Source organism: Sander vitreus, chromosome 18 (genome assembly GCF_031162955.1).
Source record: "Sander vitreus isolate 19-12246 chromosome 18, sanVit1, whole genome shotgun sequence".
NCBI lineage: Eukaryota > Metazoa > Chordata > Actinopteri > Perciformes > Percidae > Sander > Sander vitreus.
The window spans coordinates 7,110,472-7,129,902 of NC_135872.1; the positions used below are offsets into that span (position 1 = coordinate 7,110,472).

A 19,431-nucleotide genomic window follows, 5' to 3' on the forward strand; every position below is an offset into this window, starting at 1 on the left:
ATTAATCTGTAATTTCATTGGGTGGATGTGGCTCCGCCCACCACACAGTCCCGCCCCTGTCTTCCATATAAGGCACAGGACACAATAAACCCCCACATACAAAAGGAGCTAGCCACACCTCTGTCACTTGGTAACAAATTGTAAATGACCAAATACGGTTAGACAACAGAAATCCACTAAGTGTACAAAATGTTAATCCTACATTTGTCTTTTTTATGTTTAATTTTCTTTTCTTTTTTATTTCCTCTGACTGCAGGTGAGTGCTGTGGGTGAGGGTGGGGTAAAGGGTGGGTGAGGGTGTCCAACCAGGTGAGCTCAGGCAAAAGAAATGTGAAAATATGAGCTTGTCTTTTCACACTTTTTTTCTTTTTTACAACTTTTAAAATAAATGACAAGAAACGCGACTGGATTTCTCTTTTTATCAGAAATAAAAATCATCATCATCGGCGAGCCGAAGAATATGGTGGAGGGTGGGAGAGGAGGGAGATTAGATGAGTGAAGTGGTTTATTGTTTTATTCTGATAAAGAGACAGAGTGTCAGTGTGCAAGAAAACTCATGAGACAGGTTAGAGAGTTAGAGTTAAATGTGTGTGTGAGAGAGAGAGAGAGAGAGAGAGAGAGAGAGAGAGAGAGAGAGAGTGTGAGAGAGAGAGTGTGAGAGAGAGAGTGTGTGTGTGTGTGTGTGTGTGTGTGTGTGCGTGTGTGTGTGTGTGCGTGCGTGCGTGTGCGTGTGCGTTTGTGTGTATGCATGTGTTTGTGTAAGTGAGACTGAGGAGTTGTTCAACTGCAGCACTTGCTCTTCCAGCCTGTGACTCCACCTCCGCTGCTGATGTCGACGTTTTCACTGTTGGGCTCTTTTACAGGCGTCTGTCAAACAAAAACGCACACAAAAATACATCCTGTAAAATACTTTCTTCCATTTTCCCCCACCTACGTGCATGTACATGATAGGTAAACATAAATATTTACCTATCTTTGTTCAGCTTTGTTGTCCTTGACATTAGCCGTTTTGTCTATTTCAATCTTCCTAAAAAATTGTAACTTAAAACCGCCAGTGATGATGCAAAATGACAGCAATGAATCCCACTTCACTGCTCGCTATAGAGTAAACTACTGAGTGTAGAGAATGAGTGACAAGTGATTCAAACCATCAGTCCGACCTCATTTCGTCAGTCGAAGACTGAGAGGAGTTCCACTTTGCTGAATACAGTTGAACCAAACGCTGGTACGACTTCATCTACTGTGTCCAGTGCGACCGACACTGTGGACCCCAGGAAGCTTAAGGGCACAGCTAATGGGGATCCGACAATAAACTAAACTATGACCAGGACACACACTTTTTGCTTCTTTGATGGTTTGGAAATATGACAAATAGGAATAGGAAATATTCAAAGGACAAGGATATAACTCTTAATTTGATAGACAACTTATGTTGTAGACGTTTAAGGTAATAAATCCAGCAGTGTTCGTTTAGCCATTTAAAGTGGGCAGAATGTGGTCATCACAGTTAGATTACATACACTGACAGTTAGCATCACAATTTGCATCTGACTGAAGTCTAAGTTAGCCAACATGGAGCAAAGCTATAAAATGGCTACTTAGAAAGTAATATGAATACTATGAATAAACAAATATTTAATTTATACCGGAGTGCCAGCAAATATCAACAAGTCAAGTACAGCATTCATGTTTCTTGACATGCACACACACCTTTCTGAGGATGTCTTCTGCTAACGTGAGGAAAGCCTTCTCGATGTTGATGTTGGCCTTAGCACTTGTCTCAAAAAACCTAATGCCGTGCTCCCTCGCAATCTGTGGAGAAGAAAGCAGGGCGAGTTAGAACGGTGAGTGTGGCATCAGTTTAAGAAAGTTCAGTCCCGAAATAAAGTGCGCAGAACAGAGATCAGATATCACTGCTGACACACACACACACACACACACACACACACACACACACACACACACACACACACACACACACGACACACACACACACACACACACACACACACACACACACACACACACACACACACACACACACACACACACACACACACACCTTGTATGAGTAAGCAGATCTGCATCTGATGTTGCTAAATCTGCAGACTGACCAGTCCCTGCTAGTTTGCTATAGTACAACGAGCCAAAGCTCTAAAAAGGCACCACACAGATGTTTTCACTTGTTCTGGTTGATTAGATCTCAGGTCAGGCTTGAGACTGGGCGGCACTGTACTGGACATTTCATCAAGTGACCAAACTCTTATATACTAATAGAGGACAGTAAGTGATGTCCGAATGCAGCAGTCACCGCGGTCACTAAAATATGCAAACATTCCCCATCTGCTATCAGTGCATTCACACGAGGGGAAAAATACAGCTGCTTAAATACTGAAGAAAAGCTGTGCATTTGGCTGCACAAATACATTAAATACAAGGATTTAGGCACATGTTTTAACAGACTGCAAGAAAAGAAGCAGGTGATCACTGCAATTCCAGATCATTTGAATCCTGGTGCTGAAACCTGGATATGTAGATCCCATTTTGTTTCAGATATGTTGCATTTTAAGGTAAACTCATACCTTAGACATTGTACTGCTAGGTGACTCCATTTATATTTTGTATGACTGAAATCTTCATGATTTAGATTTTAATGAAAAGTCCTGCTTACTAGTTTTTTTGAATACCTCCAGGCTTTGTTTAGTGTCGAAATAAGGTACATGTGTGTCAAGAAATTTTGTCACCATATTTCAATGTCATCTCCTACATAACATAAGTACCAGAGGTGTGCAGAGGCTCCAACTGACTGAGTTACAACCCAAACGCAGCATCACAAATAGCAGCCTTGGTATTTGCATTAGCGTAGATGTCCGTCTTTACTCGGACATTGTTTGAAGCGGGCGAAAAAATTGTTTATAAAAATGGAAATATCTCCCATGTTAGTTTGTTTGTTTGTTTATTTAGGATCCTCATTAGCTCCTGCATTGCAGGTGCTATTCTTCCTGAGGTCCTTATGAGTGATATGGACATGTTGTAGTTTTGTGAAGTCACTATGCTGTGTAAGCAGCACTGCAAGTGGTGAAGTTTCTTCATTTTTCTTCTACAACTGTTACTACACAAGCGAGCCCACTCAACACAAAATACACAGCTTTTTTATTTTTCAAATACACACAAAGCCCACATTCAGTTTGAGTAATTCCTTAAGCTGTAAAGATTGTGCCCTAAAAATAAAGCCATCCAATTCATTTCAGCTATAAACATCCAGCACTAGCTGCAACAATATTTCAGTGTCAAACCAAATATTATCAATTTTGCATACTCATTATAATGCAGTATTTTGTCTAAGCATGTATTTAAACCAGTTTAAACCCTTACAACTTTTGACAACTTGACCCATTAGGTCTTGCAACGCAGGTCTGGAATGTGTCTGGAGGCTCAAATATAATTAGAGTCTCATATTCATTACGTAAACAGACATTTATAGTAAGATAACAGGATTGAGGAAACCTCAACTGTACTTGTTAGGACAGTAAAGAGGCTCACATTTCTCAGCCCTGATCCTCTGAGCTCGTCTCCAAAGTTCAGTTATTCTCTGACCTTTACACTGCACCAGCTGCTTTCTAGAGAGAAACAACTGTGTACCTGCATTGTGGGGTGGTACCATAACTCGTTTTTCCAATAGGCCTACTAAATCAAATGTATCCTTTATTTATTTTAGATGGCTTTTGTCTGAAGAAAATGTTGTTTGAGTAGTTGTGGTCACCAGCTGAGTTGTTACAGTAGATGTAAGCCTTTACGGCATGCAAAGACAAACTGCAGCGTACTGTACATTCTATAAGGAGGCACTGTTACAGGGTAGGGTGTAAACTGACATTTCACAAGCGACTTCAAAAAGCTTTCAAACTATTTTCACCAGTTTCATTGCCTTATTTTAAAACACATTCTCCCTACATTATGTATTTAATAAACATTATGGTATTCTCTTTTAGCTATCCTGCTGCTTTCCTGCGACTTCATATTGTGTTTTCTAAGTGAAAAGATGGGACTGATGTGTAATTAACGGGAGGGGACTAAATGGACAGGTCTATGAACCGAACATGTACAGTGGTGATCATAAGTTTATGAACCCATGCTAAAGTTGACTAAAAAGAGGAAGAAAAAAAATTGATCTTAATGCCTTAAATAAATAAATGTCCTTCCTTAAAATACAGGGGGCATAAGTAAGTACACCCCTATGTTAAATTCCCATAGAGGCAGGCAGATGTTTATTTTTAAAGGCCAGTTATTTCATGGATCCAGGATACTATGATCCTGACAAAGTTCCCTTGGCCTTTGGAATTAAAATAGCCCCCCCACATCATCACATACCCTTCACCATACCTAGAGATTGGCATGGGGTACTTTCCATAAAATCATCTCTCAATGCAAATCAAACCAGCTATTAGGCTAACTGAAATACAACCATGCCCCCTGTATTGTAAGGAAGAACATTTATTTATTTACGATACATTATTCATTCACAAAGAAAATTGGTGTCCTTAAAGGTTGGATTTTTCCTAATTTTCTTAATTAAAAAGGCATTAAGATCAATTTCCAAAAGATGATTTTTTTGTATTCCTCTTTTTAGTCAACTTAGCACTTAGCATGGGTTCATAAACGTATGAACACCACTGTATCTGGAAAGTAGCAGTAACAATTCAGCCAATCAAAATGCAGCACACTGATGATGAATGACTGCACCATCCTACCTGCTCCCCCTTGGCTTTTGGTACGACCCTCTTGTCCTCCATGTCACACTTGTTGCCTAGCAGCATCCTCTCAACGTCTTCATTTGCATGCTGAAAAAGATAAAGAAGAAAGAGTAGATTATCAGATTACCTTTTTTTTCCATATCAGCAACATTAAACATTGCTTCATCTCTGATTTCACCCTCTCTACACTGGGACATGATCCCACAAGCTAACTGACCAATTGAAACACACAAACACAGGTAATAAACAGGTTAGCTATTAACATTTTAAAGCTTCTAATAGCCACCGGGCAGAGATTATGCAGCTGCCTATATGACAAATGCCAAACTGGTTGGCAACTCTGGTACGACAACTCTACTTCCCACTTCGTCATCAAGACAAGTCCTCAACAGGTCTTAAGATATAGCAAAAGGGTCGCAAGATGATTAAAAGATAGGAAAACAACATAAAGCATTTCATGGGATTAGGGATGCAACTGACAAATAGTTTTATTATCTGTTTACTTAACTATTACTATGTTGATGAATCTTGTGGTCTATAAAATTCAGACAAGAGTGAGAAATGCTTTTTTTGTTGTTTAATTTAAAAAATGATCTAAGCAATAAGATTGCAAAGTTATTGCAGAGTAATTTCTGTCAATCGGCCAACTGATTAATTTTCTAATTGTTTCAGCGCCGATCATTTTACCTCCTGTAAAAAGTGATTAAAAATAAATTAGGGCTGGATCGATTGACCTTCAGATTATTTTCTCAATAATTGGTTAATTATTTTGTCTATAAGATATCAGAAAGTAGTGAAAAATGTTAACATTTCCCACAGTTCAAAGTGAAGTCTTCAAATGTTGTGTCAAACCAACAGTCTAAAACCTAAAGATGCTCCGTTTACCATCATGTATGACAGAAGAGCAGCATCAAATCCTCACATTTGAGAAGCTGGGGGGGGGGGAAATAAATGACTAAAACGATGATTTGATTATCAAAATAGTTGCAGATAAAATTTCTGCCGATCGACTAATCGTTGCAGCTGTAAAATAAACAATAAAACTAAAATCACTCGTTGGTTGAAGGGGTCACAACTCATAGACATGCAATCGTGCACGATAGGTCGCAAATAGATATCCCTTTGTTCTGAGGGTTTACTAGCCAAAAATAAGAAGGTTGGAATCCACTACTCACAATACTCTCCAAGTAGCAGACATCTCCACATCATTTTAGCGCTCTCTGGAGTCAACAACAAGCTTTCACACACACAGAAGTGCAACACGAGCAAGGTCGAGTTCTTAGTTTGCAGGAAATGCATTGTGTTTCCTTTCCTTGACCGGACTCAAAGCTCTCAACAGCGAGGGTGAGACAATTTAAAAGAAAGCGTTCTACACAAGCCCAGTGCCTGCCAGTCTCACCCACAGGAGCGTGACACCGTCATACTGATCATGTGTCGCAATGTTATAGTCTATTGTTGCACCCAGGAATAACAAAGATGGATAATGTGAGCTATTGAATAAAAACAGTCACAGTAATTCATCTGATGTGTTGGATCTGGCATTGATCCCAAAAGGTTAATCACATAATAAGAAGAATCACTACTGAGATCAACAGTTAGGACGTAGTGGAAAAACACAATACAAAGCAAAGATGCACCAACATAGAAAAACAATGAAGAGATGGAGGCTAAAACAGAGGAAAACTTCCTTGGCCTTATGGACTTCTATCCATTATGACAAAATAAAGATCCAAACACTGTACCTCACAGATCCTGTTAAATCCTCTCTGAGCAACCCCTAACACACACATACATTTAAGGATCTCATACAGTACTCAAGCGTTGTGTAACCTCTAACACTGACCTAATAGGCGATAGATAGTTTATTGTCATTGCATATGTATGTATATGTATACGCGGTGGCATCGCTACGACGACCTTTTCAAGAACCTGGGTGAAGGAATAAAAGAGAGGCTATGTTCGCACGGTCCAACAAGTCAGCCACCGCTGGTAAACTTCGAAAAAAATCTTATTTTGCACGGCTACATGTAAAGGGGAATATTAGTTGAATATTCACTTTCATTTGCCACGTAAACAGCTTAGTCGGAATTTCATCTTTTTCTGAATAAGGGCAAAAACTGGAATATTATGTGCATGTGAACGTAGTCATTGTCTGGAGTTGAACTGTGGATCTGTGAATTTCTGGTTCCACAGATATTCACAAGGTACAACAGTGCTCTGGTTTTCCCTCAATGAGCCAGATGGAAACAGACATCTGGCTCAGCGGATGTAATTGACCTTTCGCTAAGCCACGCCCAAAAACCGCCACAGGCCAATCGTGGCTTAGCGACCATAACTAGGCGCGGGAGGTCTGTCAAGCTTTCGAGCGAGGGAAACCTGCTGAAGCGTTGTGCGTAGGGATTGTGCAAATCTGATACCCGGTATCCTAAAAGTTTGGACGGGGTGGTGGAATGTTTTACCTTCCCGAAACCTAAAACCCAAGGGGAGAAATGCCGGCCGTGGATCAAGCAGTGTGGGAGGCCCCATTCACAACTAGCTAAATGTCGACAGGATTAACAAAAAAACCTACGTTTGCTCCAAGGCAAGAACACGCTAATGTTAGCTAGCTAGCTAACTCAGCACAGCACGGAAATAATGACTGTTCTTTGTTCATAATGTATATATTTGAACGTAAAATAAGATGATTAAAAGGCAAGACGGAGGCTCACTGACGTACTTTAAAATATGTTTCAGCATTTTGTTAATCACTAAAAATATAAGCGGGAGAATGTTATCATTGCAAAGTGGTCAGGCTAATGTCTTGTGTTTATTCCATTTATTTTATGGATAAGCTGTTTGATTTATAATTATTAGATTATTTTCAAATTCCACTTACCCTGCTGTGCATGAACATAGCTATTCCTCAATTTGTGCGTTTCCCATTTGAATGGTCAGCGTATGAGGCGGCTCACATTATGACATGACCTATAGGCTTTAGCTTCAATTTTGATGAAATTATTCTCTAATCAGTTCTCATATTATGTTGTGGATATATCCCTCGATTGCATACTGCAGTCTCTTTTGTCTTGCTCTCTCAGATATTTCACCCGTTCTCCAAAAGTTACTAATTATCTCCTTGGGAATGTCCGACACCGGTAAATGCATACTGTTTTAGACGTGCCAGGCACGAAAGCTTGTCAGGCGTAGCAACAGTAACTAAGGAGGGCGGGGCTTAGCGAAGGGTCAATTTAGTCACACTCCTGCTACACAGCTCACAGATCGGCCAGCTAGTTGGCAATGTTGGCTTCAAGTACTTATGTCACTTTGTCATTAAGCCAAAGATAAAACAATAAATGAAAAAGGAGTGCCAACACAAAATATCCTGTTAACATATCTGATAAGATTTTAGGCAGCAACATAAATTCACATGAGGATATGGACTCTGTGTAGAAAGAGAGAGAGAGAGAGAGAGAGAGAGAGAGAGAGAGAGAGAGAGAGAGAGAGAGAGAGAGAGAGAGCGAGAGAGAGAGTTTTACCTCGTCAATGTTACGCAGCCATTTGCTGATGTTTTCGAAGCTCTTGGCATTGGTGATGTCGTAGACCAGCATGATGCCCATGGCTCCTCTGTAGTAGGAGGTGGTGATGGTGTGGAACCGCTCCTGGCCCGCTGTGTCCCTACACACACACACACACACAGATTTTATTTGTTTGTATTCAGTGTTTTCTTGTATTCATTCCAACCATTATCCCAAACAACAAATGGTTCTGTAAGTCAGATTTTAACTGCATCACAGCACAAATTGGATAAGTATAAAATATCTGCAGATTTCTCGCTTTCCATGAATGCAAATCACAACACATATCACCAACAAATGTCCAAAAACGTTTTCTCTGAGCCAGAGAAGCAACTAATAGTATTATATAATATTATTTAGCTTACAGATACATCGGTTTTAAATGTCTGCTCTCTACTGTAACTGACTGCTTCTTCTCAATTGTGAACATTTGACTTCATTTTTGTGCCTGTTACCGTGAATTATAAGTCAAAGTATTGCAATTCCTTTGTTCATCAAAAGAGGCTGATAAAAGTACATTAAAGTATTTGCCTCATTAGCACAATTCTGACTAAACAAGTATGATTACACTTGAGAAGCCTGGTAAGCCTCACAAGTCAAGTTGAGCCTGTTAAACGCAACATTAAAATCCACTGCAGGCTAACCATGTTCCGCACACTTCTAGCATGCACCTCAACTATGACATTTTCATATCTGGGGAAACCCTGCCAACATCCATTCCTTCACTGCTGATACAGAAAAGGAGAGGAAGCCCAGGAGCACCAAGCTCACATGAGCAAATCAAACCTACACTTAAACTACTTGTTTCACTATCAAGTTCAAAATAATAGCTGTGCTTGGACATGAAGAGGAGAAAACGTGATGTAGACAAGAGACTGAAATACCTACAGCCACAGACGAGGATTAATGGACACTATCAGGCCAAATGTGATCAAGGCTCGGGTCCCATCATAATCACGTCAGCTTATGTGTTTCACATGAGCTGGCATATTATTTTATTATCTAGATTTGGTTATACACATCCCTTAAGAATTGTATATATGCACAAGTCACGGGGGCTACAGAAGAAGAGCCTTTAATAGTGCTCAACAGTGACCGCCCACTTTTTTTCGGCTCTGTCTCTGGAAGTGTTTTTCCCCCATTCAATTGTTTCATTGACGTTTCGAAAATTGCTTATATATATATATATATAAATAAATAAATAAATAAAAGGTTTTAAGTCTGGAACCGAGCCAACCAGCTACAAGATGAATAGTGAGCATAACTGATTCGGCGCAAAAAAACATTTTAAAAACGGCAAAAAAGGCAAAAGGTACAAGACCGTCTACAGAAATATACTATCATAGACTTCAATGGTAGAAGCTCGTTCTAGCCGTTCGCGGGTAAACATTTCTATGGTAACAGCGACTTGGACCAATCAGAGACGTTGCTGTTACGCTTAGGATTGTGGGTAGTGTAGTTTTTCTTAAAACAAGGTTGATTTCATACGGACTTCTAGCTTCTACAGAAGCAGAAACCTTCGTTTCACAACCACGTAGCTCGGGGGTCAGTCTGCCTCGGATGGTTTAGACATTATGACTGATATTCTAAATCCTCATGGAGAAAATCAATGGGATTTTTACTTCCGGAGTCGGCTGTGGGCGGGACTGTTGAGGTCTATATAACTTTACAAACTTGCAAATTACAGATCCTTAATATGCTGGTGCTTATTGTTATCTACTATCAAACCACAGGATGAGTGGGCAGTAAACGACCGCTGCGACTGTTTGATCAAAACAACAAATGGCGGATGTGATAGACCGATGGTTCCTCCAATCACCGGCCAGGTTTTTTTTTTGGAAGTGCCTGCCCTTTCCCAAACAGTTTCCAATGACAGCTTCTCAGATGGTTCTGTGTAACAAACCATCTGGAGGGTAACATCATCAGCCACAGGGGGTTGAATTGTTTTGTCCAAAATCTAGACATATTTGGTTTACTATCATAGAAAAAAAAAAAAATAAGCAAGTATTCACATTTGAGAAACAGTTGATTTTGGGCGACATTTTTGCTAAACGATGAATTACTTTGTCTTGAACGAATAGGCTTCTGTCTGCGGAGGTGTTCCCCTTATCGTAAAAATGCCAGACACGTTTTGTGTACTGAACTAGTAACATTTGACTAACAATTGTGTGTTGTATTGTTTTAGAAGACGTTTGGATCTATTTAACACTATAAATGTATGAACATTTCAGTCAGCATTTCAGTGTATCGACCCACACACTGCAGCTTGAATAAAGTGTAAAACTAACCACTCTGATTGAGTGTGGAAGTTCATTACTGACTCTGTAATTTGACAAAACAACCTTAACTCTTGGGATTTTAAACTGCATCTCACAGTCTTGATGAAGACTGGAAAAAGTTATTAAATGAAGATAATTTGCTAGCGGGTGATGTGCTCCAGACTATGCTCTAAAGAGACTTTATCTTTGTTCCTTCTTCATTCTTTCACTAAGAATAAGCTGATAATAAGCACATATACAATTGGCTCTCAAACAACATAAAAATTGATCTACAACAATTTTGCTCATTGATTAATTTAAACTTCAAATTATTTAATATCTTTGAACTGCTGTCTGGACAAAAGAAGGACATCATATCCAGCTACACCAAATAATGAATCAAGTAATGTCAGTTGAGGAAAATCATCTGTTGTAGACTTAGGGTTGCAAAATTCCGGGAATTTTAAAAGTTGGAAACTTTCCATGGGAATTAATGGGAATAAACACAAATTAATGGGAATAAACTGGATATTTTTAATATTGCCTGTTATAATACTGTTAGTCTATAACAGGGAACTTAAATGTAGTTGGAAAAAACAAAAAAACATCTTGCAGTATAATCTTGGTTAAAACAACCTGATTTAATGCAACTTCAGTTGAATGTCCTCCCTATATTCGTCAATGACGCACACAGTAATCAGCATAGGCTACTACATACTTGCCAACATTGAGTTTTTAAAATACGGGAGTTTTTCTGTTGTTTTTTGAGATAGTAATACATAACCCATTGCTAGTATTAACCTATGTGTGTTAATTGTATAGCCCACTAACCATAGTAATACCCCAGGTAAACTTTCCATGGAAAGTTTCCGGAAATTTACCGGAAAATGTTCACCCCTTTGCAACCCTATGTAGTCTACAATGATAACCCTGCAGCAGACCATTTCCTGTTCTTGCATATTTATGGGCTTGAGGGAGGGTAGGTCAGACAGATGTTTCACTATGATATAACAAGGCACAAACAGAAGAGGCTGAAATTTAAAAGATAATTGTCACAATGTCTGGATTTTTCAGCCATGTTCTCCTCCAAAACACACAACCTTAAGTTGGGTATACAAACTTAAACCTCAAAACAGTCCATTGACTCACCAGATCTGTAGTTTGATCTTCTTTCCTTGTAATTCAACAGTTTTGATCTTGAAGTCTATTCCTGTAAACAAAAGAAAACATAAATCAGCATACACATCCCCCAAAAATACAAGTAACTACCAAATGAAGCACTGACAATGGAAGACAGAGTGTTTCCATCAGAGAGACAATAACATTATCTCTTCCGGATTCTGCAGTGCCAATGCCCAGACCTTGAGCCCATCAGCACACAGCTGTGGGATCAGCAGCTGGCTAACAATGGGTACCCACACAAAATCAGGTTAAGACAGGGAAACTGAGAACATGTTTACATACTCTGCTATAAACCTTGTTACTGTAAAACCTGTGCTTAAATGCAGCTGGTTAGAAACATGATATTGTGCATATTTGAAGGGACTTTTATTTTTGGTCCGAGCATTTGGGCAGATGTTGCAATGAGAAGACAAGCTGTGGTGGGAGAGTTGACCAGTTTTTCCTATGTGTGCATGTTTTCGAATGTGGAAACCGACTTATTTATTTAGACTCGTTTCAGTTTCCATTTTGGTTGGGCTTCGGATTGAGTTTAATTACGTTTGATACAAGGACGCTCCGCTAAGTTTTCCATCAAGAAAAGCAGCAAACCCTCTCTCATTCAACAAGCTGAAACCACGGAATGTTTGGTATCTTTTGCTTGAAAAGTGAGTAAATCGCTCAATTATCAAGAACAATTGTTGACAAAAAAACTGATCCATTACTCGATAATGAAAACAATCATTATTTCCAACACTGGAAAATGCAGATAGTCACTACCAGCTTCTAGCTGCAGCTAACTAACTCCCAAGGCGCAAAAATGAAATGTAGACAAGCGATATTAATGTGTTATTGTTTTCACAATATTTACTAAGGTTTAGTAGGAGTATCATCTTTGACTGACACTTTTTGGACAATAGTTTTTTTCAGTTAAATAGGGAGCTGTCAGTTCAGCTCTGGTCAGAAATTGTGGTTGGTTAAAAAGTCCCATGAAACAGCTGTGCTCTAGGTGGAGCAGGGCCATAGAATAATGAAGGAACTGGCTGCCAATGTGTGACTCACTGAATATTATGCACTCCCCGGAGAGAGGGAGGGAGGGACAGAGAGATAGAGTTGGATAGAAACAAAGAGAGACAAAGAGATGAGAAAGATTTCTGCAGATAAGACACAACTTACTACCTTGAAAACATCCACCAGGAGCAATTCAATACTGGGCATAATGCAAAGGGTAAAAGAGGGCAACTATTGCTAAAAGTTTTGTTCTCAAAAATCAAGCTCAGCAGGGATTGACGCAATAGTGAAGTCCTCCTAGCGAGGAGTAAAACGGTTCCTTTCCCTGATGAGGTGCACTGGAAAGTTGTCAAGAAAATATGTGCACTGTGCAATCGCACATTTCCCCAATCACTGGAAAAACGAGCACAATTCAACAGAATTGGAAGTCTTGAACAGAGAGTACATGGCTTATGGTTGGCTCTCTTTTTTAAATCCCCAGAGGAACCATTCCTTCCCCAAGTATGAATTACACTGTAGCCATCGCCAGTTTCCATGCAAAACTCATGATGTGTTGTGGAAAGAGATTTTAGATCGCAACAGCATGTTAATTCAGCACTCTTAATATGCATAAAATTAAACATACGAGGAGGATGGGCAGAGAGAGATAGAGAGATTGGAAATGAGGATGAGTGAGGGGGGTTTCCAGTGGGGGTATTTTGAGAAGCAGCTGTGCATCTGTGTCTCCAAAGGTATGAGTACTGTGTCAGAAGAAGAACACACTCCTGTTTCACATGTCCTGGTTCTGCTGGTCCTTCACAAAGTTCGGTTTCCGTTTGTTAAGACTTTCCAGTTTTGACATCAAGGGCTGTACCTGATTTATGTGTGGAGCCTTTTAAGTGAAGAGGTAGAGTGTTTGCAAACTTTGGACTGTACATTTTGTACTTTATGCATTACAGTGCTATGATGCATTTACGTAAGTAGTTTGTTGCAACTATTCAGCCAACAAAAATACCGGGCAAAAAGATGAACCTACTAATTACATAGCAACAAAAGTAAAAGGTACATCATTGCACACCAGAAGGCTTGTGTTGGTATTCCTCTATTTACTGTATATTGTTAAAAATCAGAGCTCCCTGGCCAATACAAGTCTAGATTATATGATGTGTGCTAAGATATTATTTACCCCATATCCTTAACTTTTGATCACGTTGCATGCTGCTTTGTTTTGAATACAGATGTAGGACAAAAAGAAAAAAAAAAAAAGAAAAAGCTGAGACAAGCTCATGACTGTTGTAGTTTTAAGGGGACGGCTCTCGAGGGGAACCTGTGAAAACTGTTTAGTGAACATCCTGACATGAGTAAAATTATGTTGGGTTTGTGATTCCTAATATCGGTATCGTGCCAGTATCTCTGAGGTTTTGCCATATTTTAAAGACAAACTGAGGTGGGAACACCTCAAGTGAGCACTTCATAGACCAAGTAACTGCAATGACTCTTGCGGACAGTTCAAGTTCAAGTACTATGATTATCCCCGTTTCTGGTCATCTTGATACTTTAAATAACTTGTCCACTAACCTAAAAGTTTGCCCTATGTTTACCGAGGTTGTCTGATAAATTAGACAAGACACAGAGCATATTTATATTATGGATACCCACACAATCGCTTCAGCAGGGTCAATCATATTATCCTTGATGTGAAACAGGTTCTTTTGGAGATCATTTTAAAGTTTTGCTTAAGGGTAGACAGAGTATGTTGATTATGTTGAGTTTTTCCTTAAATGTAAGGAAAAAAACCTGCAGTTGCTGCAAACACTTAGTTACAGGCATTGATATACCTTCCAAACTTGGAAGGGAAAACACCACTGCAAGGAGCAAAAGGTCCCTATTGACCTTTTGCTCCTTGCTGAAGAACCTGTATGTCTGCATCTGGCCATCATCACGCAGCCTTCTCTTAAACTGGCTAAACTGCCAGAGCTCTGGCATGGTGGCTTCCACTCTGACTACATTTTGAGACCGTTATACAACACACTATAGGCCAACTGCAAGAAAAAGCAAAGGCAGAAAAACCAAACCATAAACAAACACATAAGTGTGACAGCAAGCTTTGCAGCAGAATGATTGTGGATTGCTGCACCTCAACAAATCTAATCTGGCCTGGATGCCACTGGGAACACTGTCTCCCATTATGCTTGTGTGTTCTTAGGCATACAGTCAAGTTGTAAACACAAATACAAAAAGTTGTATTGCGGAAAAGCTGGGTTTGAAATTAAAGCTAAATCAAGAGATCAAGGACATGACGGCAGTGCATTGCAAACAGTCAGCTTCATCTGGTTCATCAAAACACGTCTTAAGTTACATTATTACTCAGCACTGGTCTTAAGCAACAGGAATAAATGGAGCCTTCACTTGGGCCGTGCAGGGATTTGACATAGCTTGACAGTTGACTCATGTGAGCATGATGTAAGGCACATGCGTAGAGGACAGAGAAGAAAAAAAAAAAGCTGATGATGCCACCATGATGAATTGTTTACGGTTCTCTTTGGAGCAGTCATGGAAAGTAAGTTATAGGTACTTGAGTATTTTTTCAGTAGTTTCTGCTACTTTATACTTCTACTCCACTATATTTCAGAGGGAAATATTGTAGTTTTACTCCACTACAATTATTTGACAGCTAGTCACTAGTTACATTACAAATTCAGATTCTAAGTACAAATCATATGATTTTCTTAAAGTGTTGCTTACACAGTAATTAAGCAGTAATGCTAGACCAGCAACAAAATATATAACTTTACAACAATCTGAAACCAAGCCATCTTGAATAATAAGTACTTTTCCTTTTGACACTTAAAAGTAAATTTCACTGATAATACTTGTGTACTTTTACTTACTTTTGAAGACAGGACTTGTAATAGAGTATTTCTATATTACGGTAGTTACTGCTACTTTGGTTTACTTGCTGCCACAAACCTTGTCACTGCTTTTGAGGGGCTTGACTTTCGTGTCATCTAGCATTTTGAACAAGGATCCAGATAGTTCTTACCGCTTAAGCTAAATGACATGACAGGGACACATCCATATACTTATATATGCATTGCTATTGAGATGTAAACACCTGTCAATTATATGGTGAGACAGTTTTTTTGTGCTTTTGTAAGAGCAACACGGCCCTGTACTGCTACCCAGTGCTAGCCTCGTTAGCTCACTAGTCACTGGGTCAAGTGCCATGACAGCAATTCCCCTGGCACCTACACCATTGATGACAGGCTAAACCGAAATAAGAATCATGTTTTGTTATCCAAGTCTTTTGAAACACGGGTGGCTGGGGATAGCTAAGACCTCATAAAGCTACACAAGTAGCTTTCCAGCTAACCTGTGCAGGCCCGGAGAGAAGCTAACGTCAGTGCATGCTGATAGCATACTGGCTAACCAAATATGCCCTGCCTTTAGGAAGTACTTTAGGGTGTCATTAGCTTAAAGAAACAGCTTAATTGTTATTTTAGCCCATCTTTGAATTGTATCCCTGCTCTCTGTCTCTCCAACAGTTAAGACACATTTGCTATGCCACTAGATCATGTCTTAACGCAAAAGTCTTCCCTAATCAGAATGCATTTCTGTATCATGGGGCCCCAGAGTTTATCTCACACTCCCAAAAACAGCCAGAAACTACCGTTACCACTCAAATCTCTACACTGTTGTGGCTGCGATATGCACATTTAAGGAGAAAGACTGTCACATTGACCTGTTTGACAACTAACTGTAAACCAGATGACCGTATGGTTTTTATTTGGACATTTTTGCCTTTAATAAATGGTGGATGGTTGAAAGGTGACAGGAAACGAGGGGGAGAGAAGCTAACGTCAATGCATGCTGATAGCACACGGGCTAACCAAATATGTCCTGCCTACCATTTCCAGCTGCAGGAGAAAGTCCCGGCGAGTCTCCCAGCTGTCAAACTACCTCGGATGGCGGTGCCACAAAAATCTGAAACATCTGTAACAACAGGCCATCCAGTATCTGTGGCCACCTGGGTCTTCTTACCTATGGTGGAGATGAAGGTTGTGTTGAAGGCGTCGTCAGAGAAGCGGAACAGCACACAGGTCTTCCCCACGCCCGAGTCTCCGATCAGAAGCAGCTTGAACAGCAAGTCGTACGTCTTCTTCGCCATTGAAAAACAGCTTGTGTTAACCCAGACAAGATACAAAAAAAACCGGATAGCCTAGCACGCCTATGTGAAGTCTTAAGCCAGCTTCTTAGCCAACCTTCCCCGCTTCTCTTGACTGTGAACTGTTAACAATCTGGGATTTGTTGATTAGCTCGGCAAGCTAGTTTGGCTAAATACCACCTAAATAACGTGCCCGAGAAGTTATATTTCCCAAGCCCGACTGTTTTCCCCCTTACAGCATGAAAACCCAAAGCAAAAATAGGATCTCCTCCCGTGTGATTCCTCTTTTCCACTCTTTCTTTTCTCCCACACAGTCGGGACAAAATGGCTCCTCTCTCTCTCTCTCTCTCTACCCCGACACTCACTCTTTCTTCAAACTGACTGCGAGCTAATTCAAATTCTCGGCACACTCCGTCATTCCAGAGCCCTGTCACAAGCTCGACCGAGAAGAATTGGAAAGAAATCTCAACATTAAAGTCTGTTCAATTTGCTGTCTGTTCTGAGTTATTTCACTTTTCTTCTGGAGAGATTACAACCGAAATATAGACGACCGCCGTCGCCTTCGAATGGGAGCCACCACGGCGACACCCTAGGCCCACAGACACGCCTTTTCCCCGCCCCTTCTGTCAAAATACACACCTCCGATTGGTCGACGACGCTGTCATTTTATTAAGCACTCTAATGTGATTGGCTATCCTTGCAAATATCAAGAAGTAAACTTGGTATTTTAAGTATCTCATATTTTGATACTCATACTTTTGTGCTTTTACTTAAGTAACATTTTAAATGGACTTTAGCTGACAGAGTTTCTACACTGTAGTATTGCTACTGTTACTTAACTTAAAGATCTGATTTCAATGCAGAAAGCAGACACGCCTTTCTCCCGCCCTTCTGTCAAAATCCACACCTCCAATTGGTCGACGCTGCTGTCATTTTATTAAGCACGTTAATGTGATTGGCTATTCTTGCACACATCGAAAGGTAAAAGGGCGTATCTTAGATTGACAGAAAGGGCAAATGTTTACTGCGTAAGTACTCGGACATTTAGGCTCAAAGCTCCAATTACTTCCCTGAATGAAACGTATCTAATGAGCCAATATGGCGGCCGGTTTCTTACGGATCTTTCTTAGCCGGGGTGTGTTTCAGTTTTCATGGCAAGCTGGCATTTTATGCGGTGATTATCCTAAGCTGTGAGTCAGGCAAAGTGATGTCATATATAAGTATTTTCTGTGCTAGTTCCGGGCGTTTCCCACATCCTCTGCCCATGTGAACTGTGAGGACATTTATCCTCTAAAGTCTTTTAATACACACGTCTAAACACCGAGAGTTTCTGCATGTACACAACATTAATGTGGGCAGACTGTGTGTGTGTGTGTGTGTGTGTGTGTGTGTGTGTGAGACTCTTTCCTTCTTCCGCCTGTCAGAGTAGTTTGACTCTCAGACACTCCTTAGGAATGTTGAGTATGCCCTTCTCTCTACTGCCGAGTACGGACTTGCCACACCATAAGGAAGAAAGATATAGAGAATGAATGATTTAAAGAAACCTAAAGCCTAAAACAGATGTTAACAGAGGTTAAAAAAAAAAGGTGATACAGAGCAGAAGTGAGCTCACAGGTTTTCTTTATAGGCCTACTTTAAGGTGTCATTAATGAAGAACAGCTTAATTGTTATTTTAGCCCACATTTTAAGTGTGCTGCTCTCTGTCTCTTCAACAGTTAAGAAATCTTTGTTATGCCAATAAATCATGTCTTAACCCAAAAATCCTCCCTAATCAGGATGCATGCCTGTATTTTGCTGCATGGGGCCCCAGGGTTCATCTCACACTCCCCCAAACAGCCAGAAACTAATGTTACCACTCAGATATCTACACTGTTCTGGCTGTGATAGGGTTAACATGGCTTAACATGAATCTGTTTGACTAAACCAGATGACCTTATGGTTTTTATTTGGACATTTTTGCCTTTAATCAATGGTGGACGGTTGAAAGGTGACAGAAAATGAGGGAGAGAGCGATAGAGAGAGAGGGGGAATAACACATACAGTAACTGGGTAACTGAGCAACAGTTCAGTTCAGTGCATGCCTGTTGATCACTCGACCAGCAGTATGTCCCAACCGTTTTATTGTTTAGCTTGGAAAAAAAGTTGCTTTACTTAACAATCAAAACCAATTTTTATTCTTTAATAGAGCTGAAACAAGTATTGATCAATCGACATGTCGATCGATTAATTGTTTAAATCATTTTTCAAGCAAAGAATGCTTAGCATTCCCTCGTTCAAGCTACAAATCTTATGGTCAGTTTCAAAAATAGATAGTCTTTATTGTCTCCAAAGGAAAATTCATTTTGCACAGGTGGTATAGTATACCAAACTCACAGACAATATAAAAACAAATATAATCCATTGTTACATATTAAACTACCAAAAGTCTATATGAAGTAGCCTAAGTTGAAATTATCCTCACCATGACCAACACCAATATCAAAGTAGCCTACCACTAACATGTTAATAGGCTACCAATAATAATGATCCAACATAAGCCTATAACAGACCGTCAC

The 19,431-nt window shown here is 39.9% G+C and overlaps 1 protein-coding gene across 1 annotated transcript; it reads right to left on the minus strand.

Moving 5' to 3' along the window:
• Positions 1 to 609: 609 nt before the first annotated feature.
• rab10 (RAB10, member RAS oncogene family) lies at positions 610 to 17,454 on the minus strand. The gene is made up of 6 exons (XM_078274407.1): positions 16,753 to 17,454; positions 11,713 to 11,773; positions 8,267 to 8,405; positions 4,749 to 4,838; positions 1,711 to 1,812; positions 610 to 867 (listed from the first exon to the last, which is right to left on the minus strand). The coding sequence occupies exons 1-6, from the start codon at positions 16,877 to 16,879 to the stop codon at positions 781 to 783; spliced, it is 606 nt and encodes a 201-aa protein (XP_078130533.1). The 5' UTR covers positions 16,880 to 17,454; the 3' UTR covers positions 610 to 780.
• Positions 17,455 to 19,431: the final 1,977 nt, after the last annotated feature.

Coding starts and splice junctions, on each gene's coding strand:
- rab10 (XM_078274407.1), bottom strand. CDS start 16,879: ATGGCGAAGAAGACGTACGACTTGCTGTTCAAGCTGCTTCTGATCGGA. Junction 11,774..16,752: donor AACCTTCATCTCCACCATAG/GTAAGAAGACCC, acceptor TTTTGTTTACAG/GAATAGACTTCAAGATCAAA. Junction 868..1,710: donor CAGAAGACATCCTCAGAAAG/GTGTGTGTGCAT, acceptor TTTGTTTGACAG/ACGCCTGTAAAAGAGCCCAA.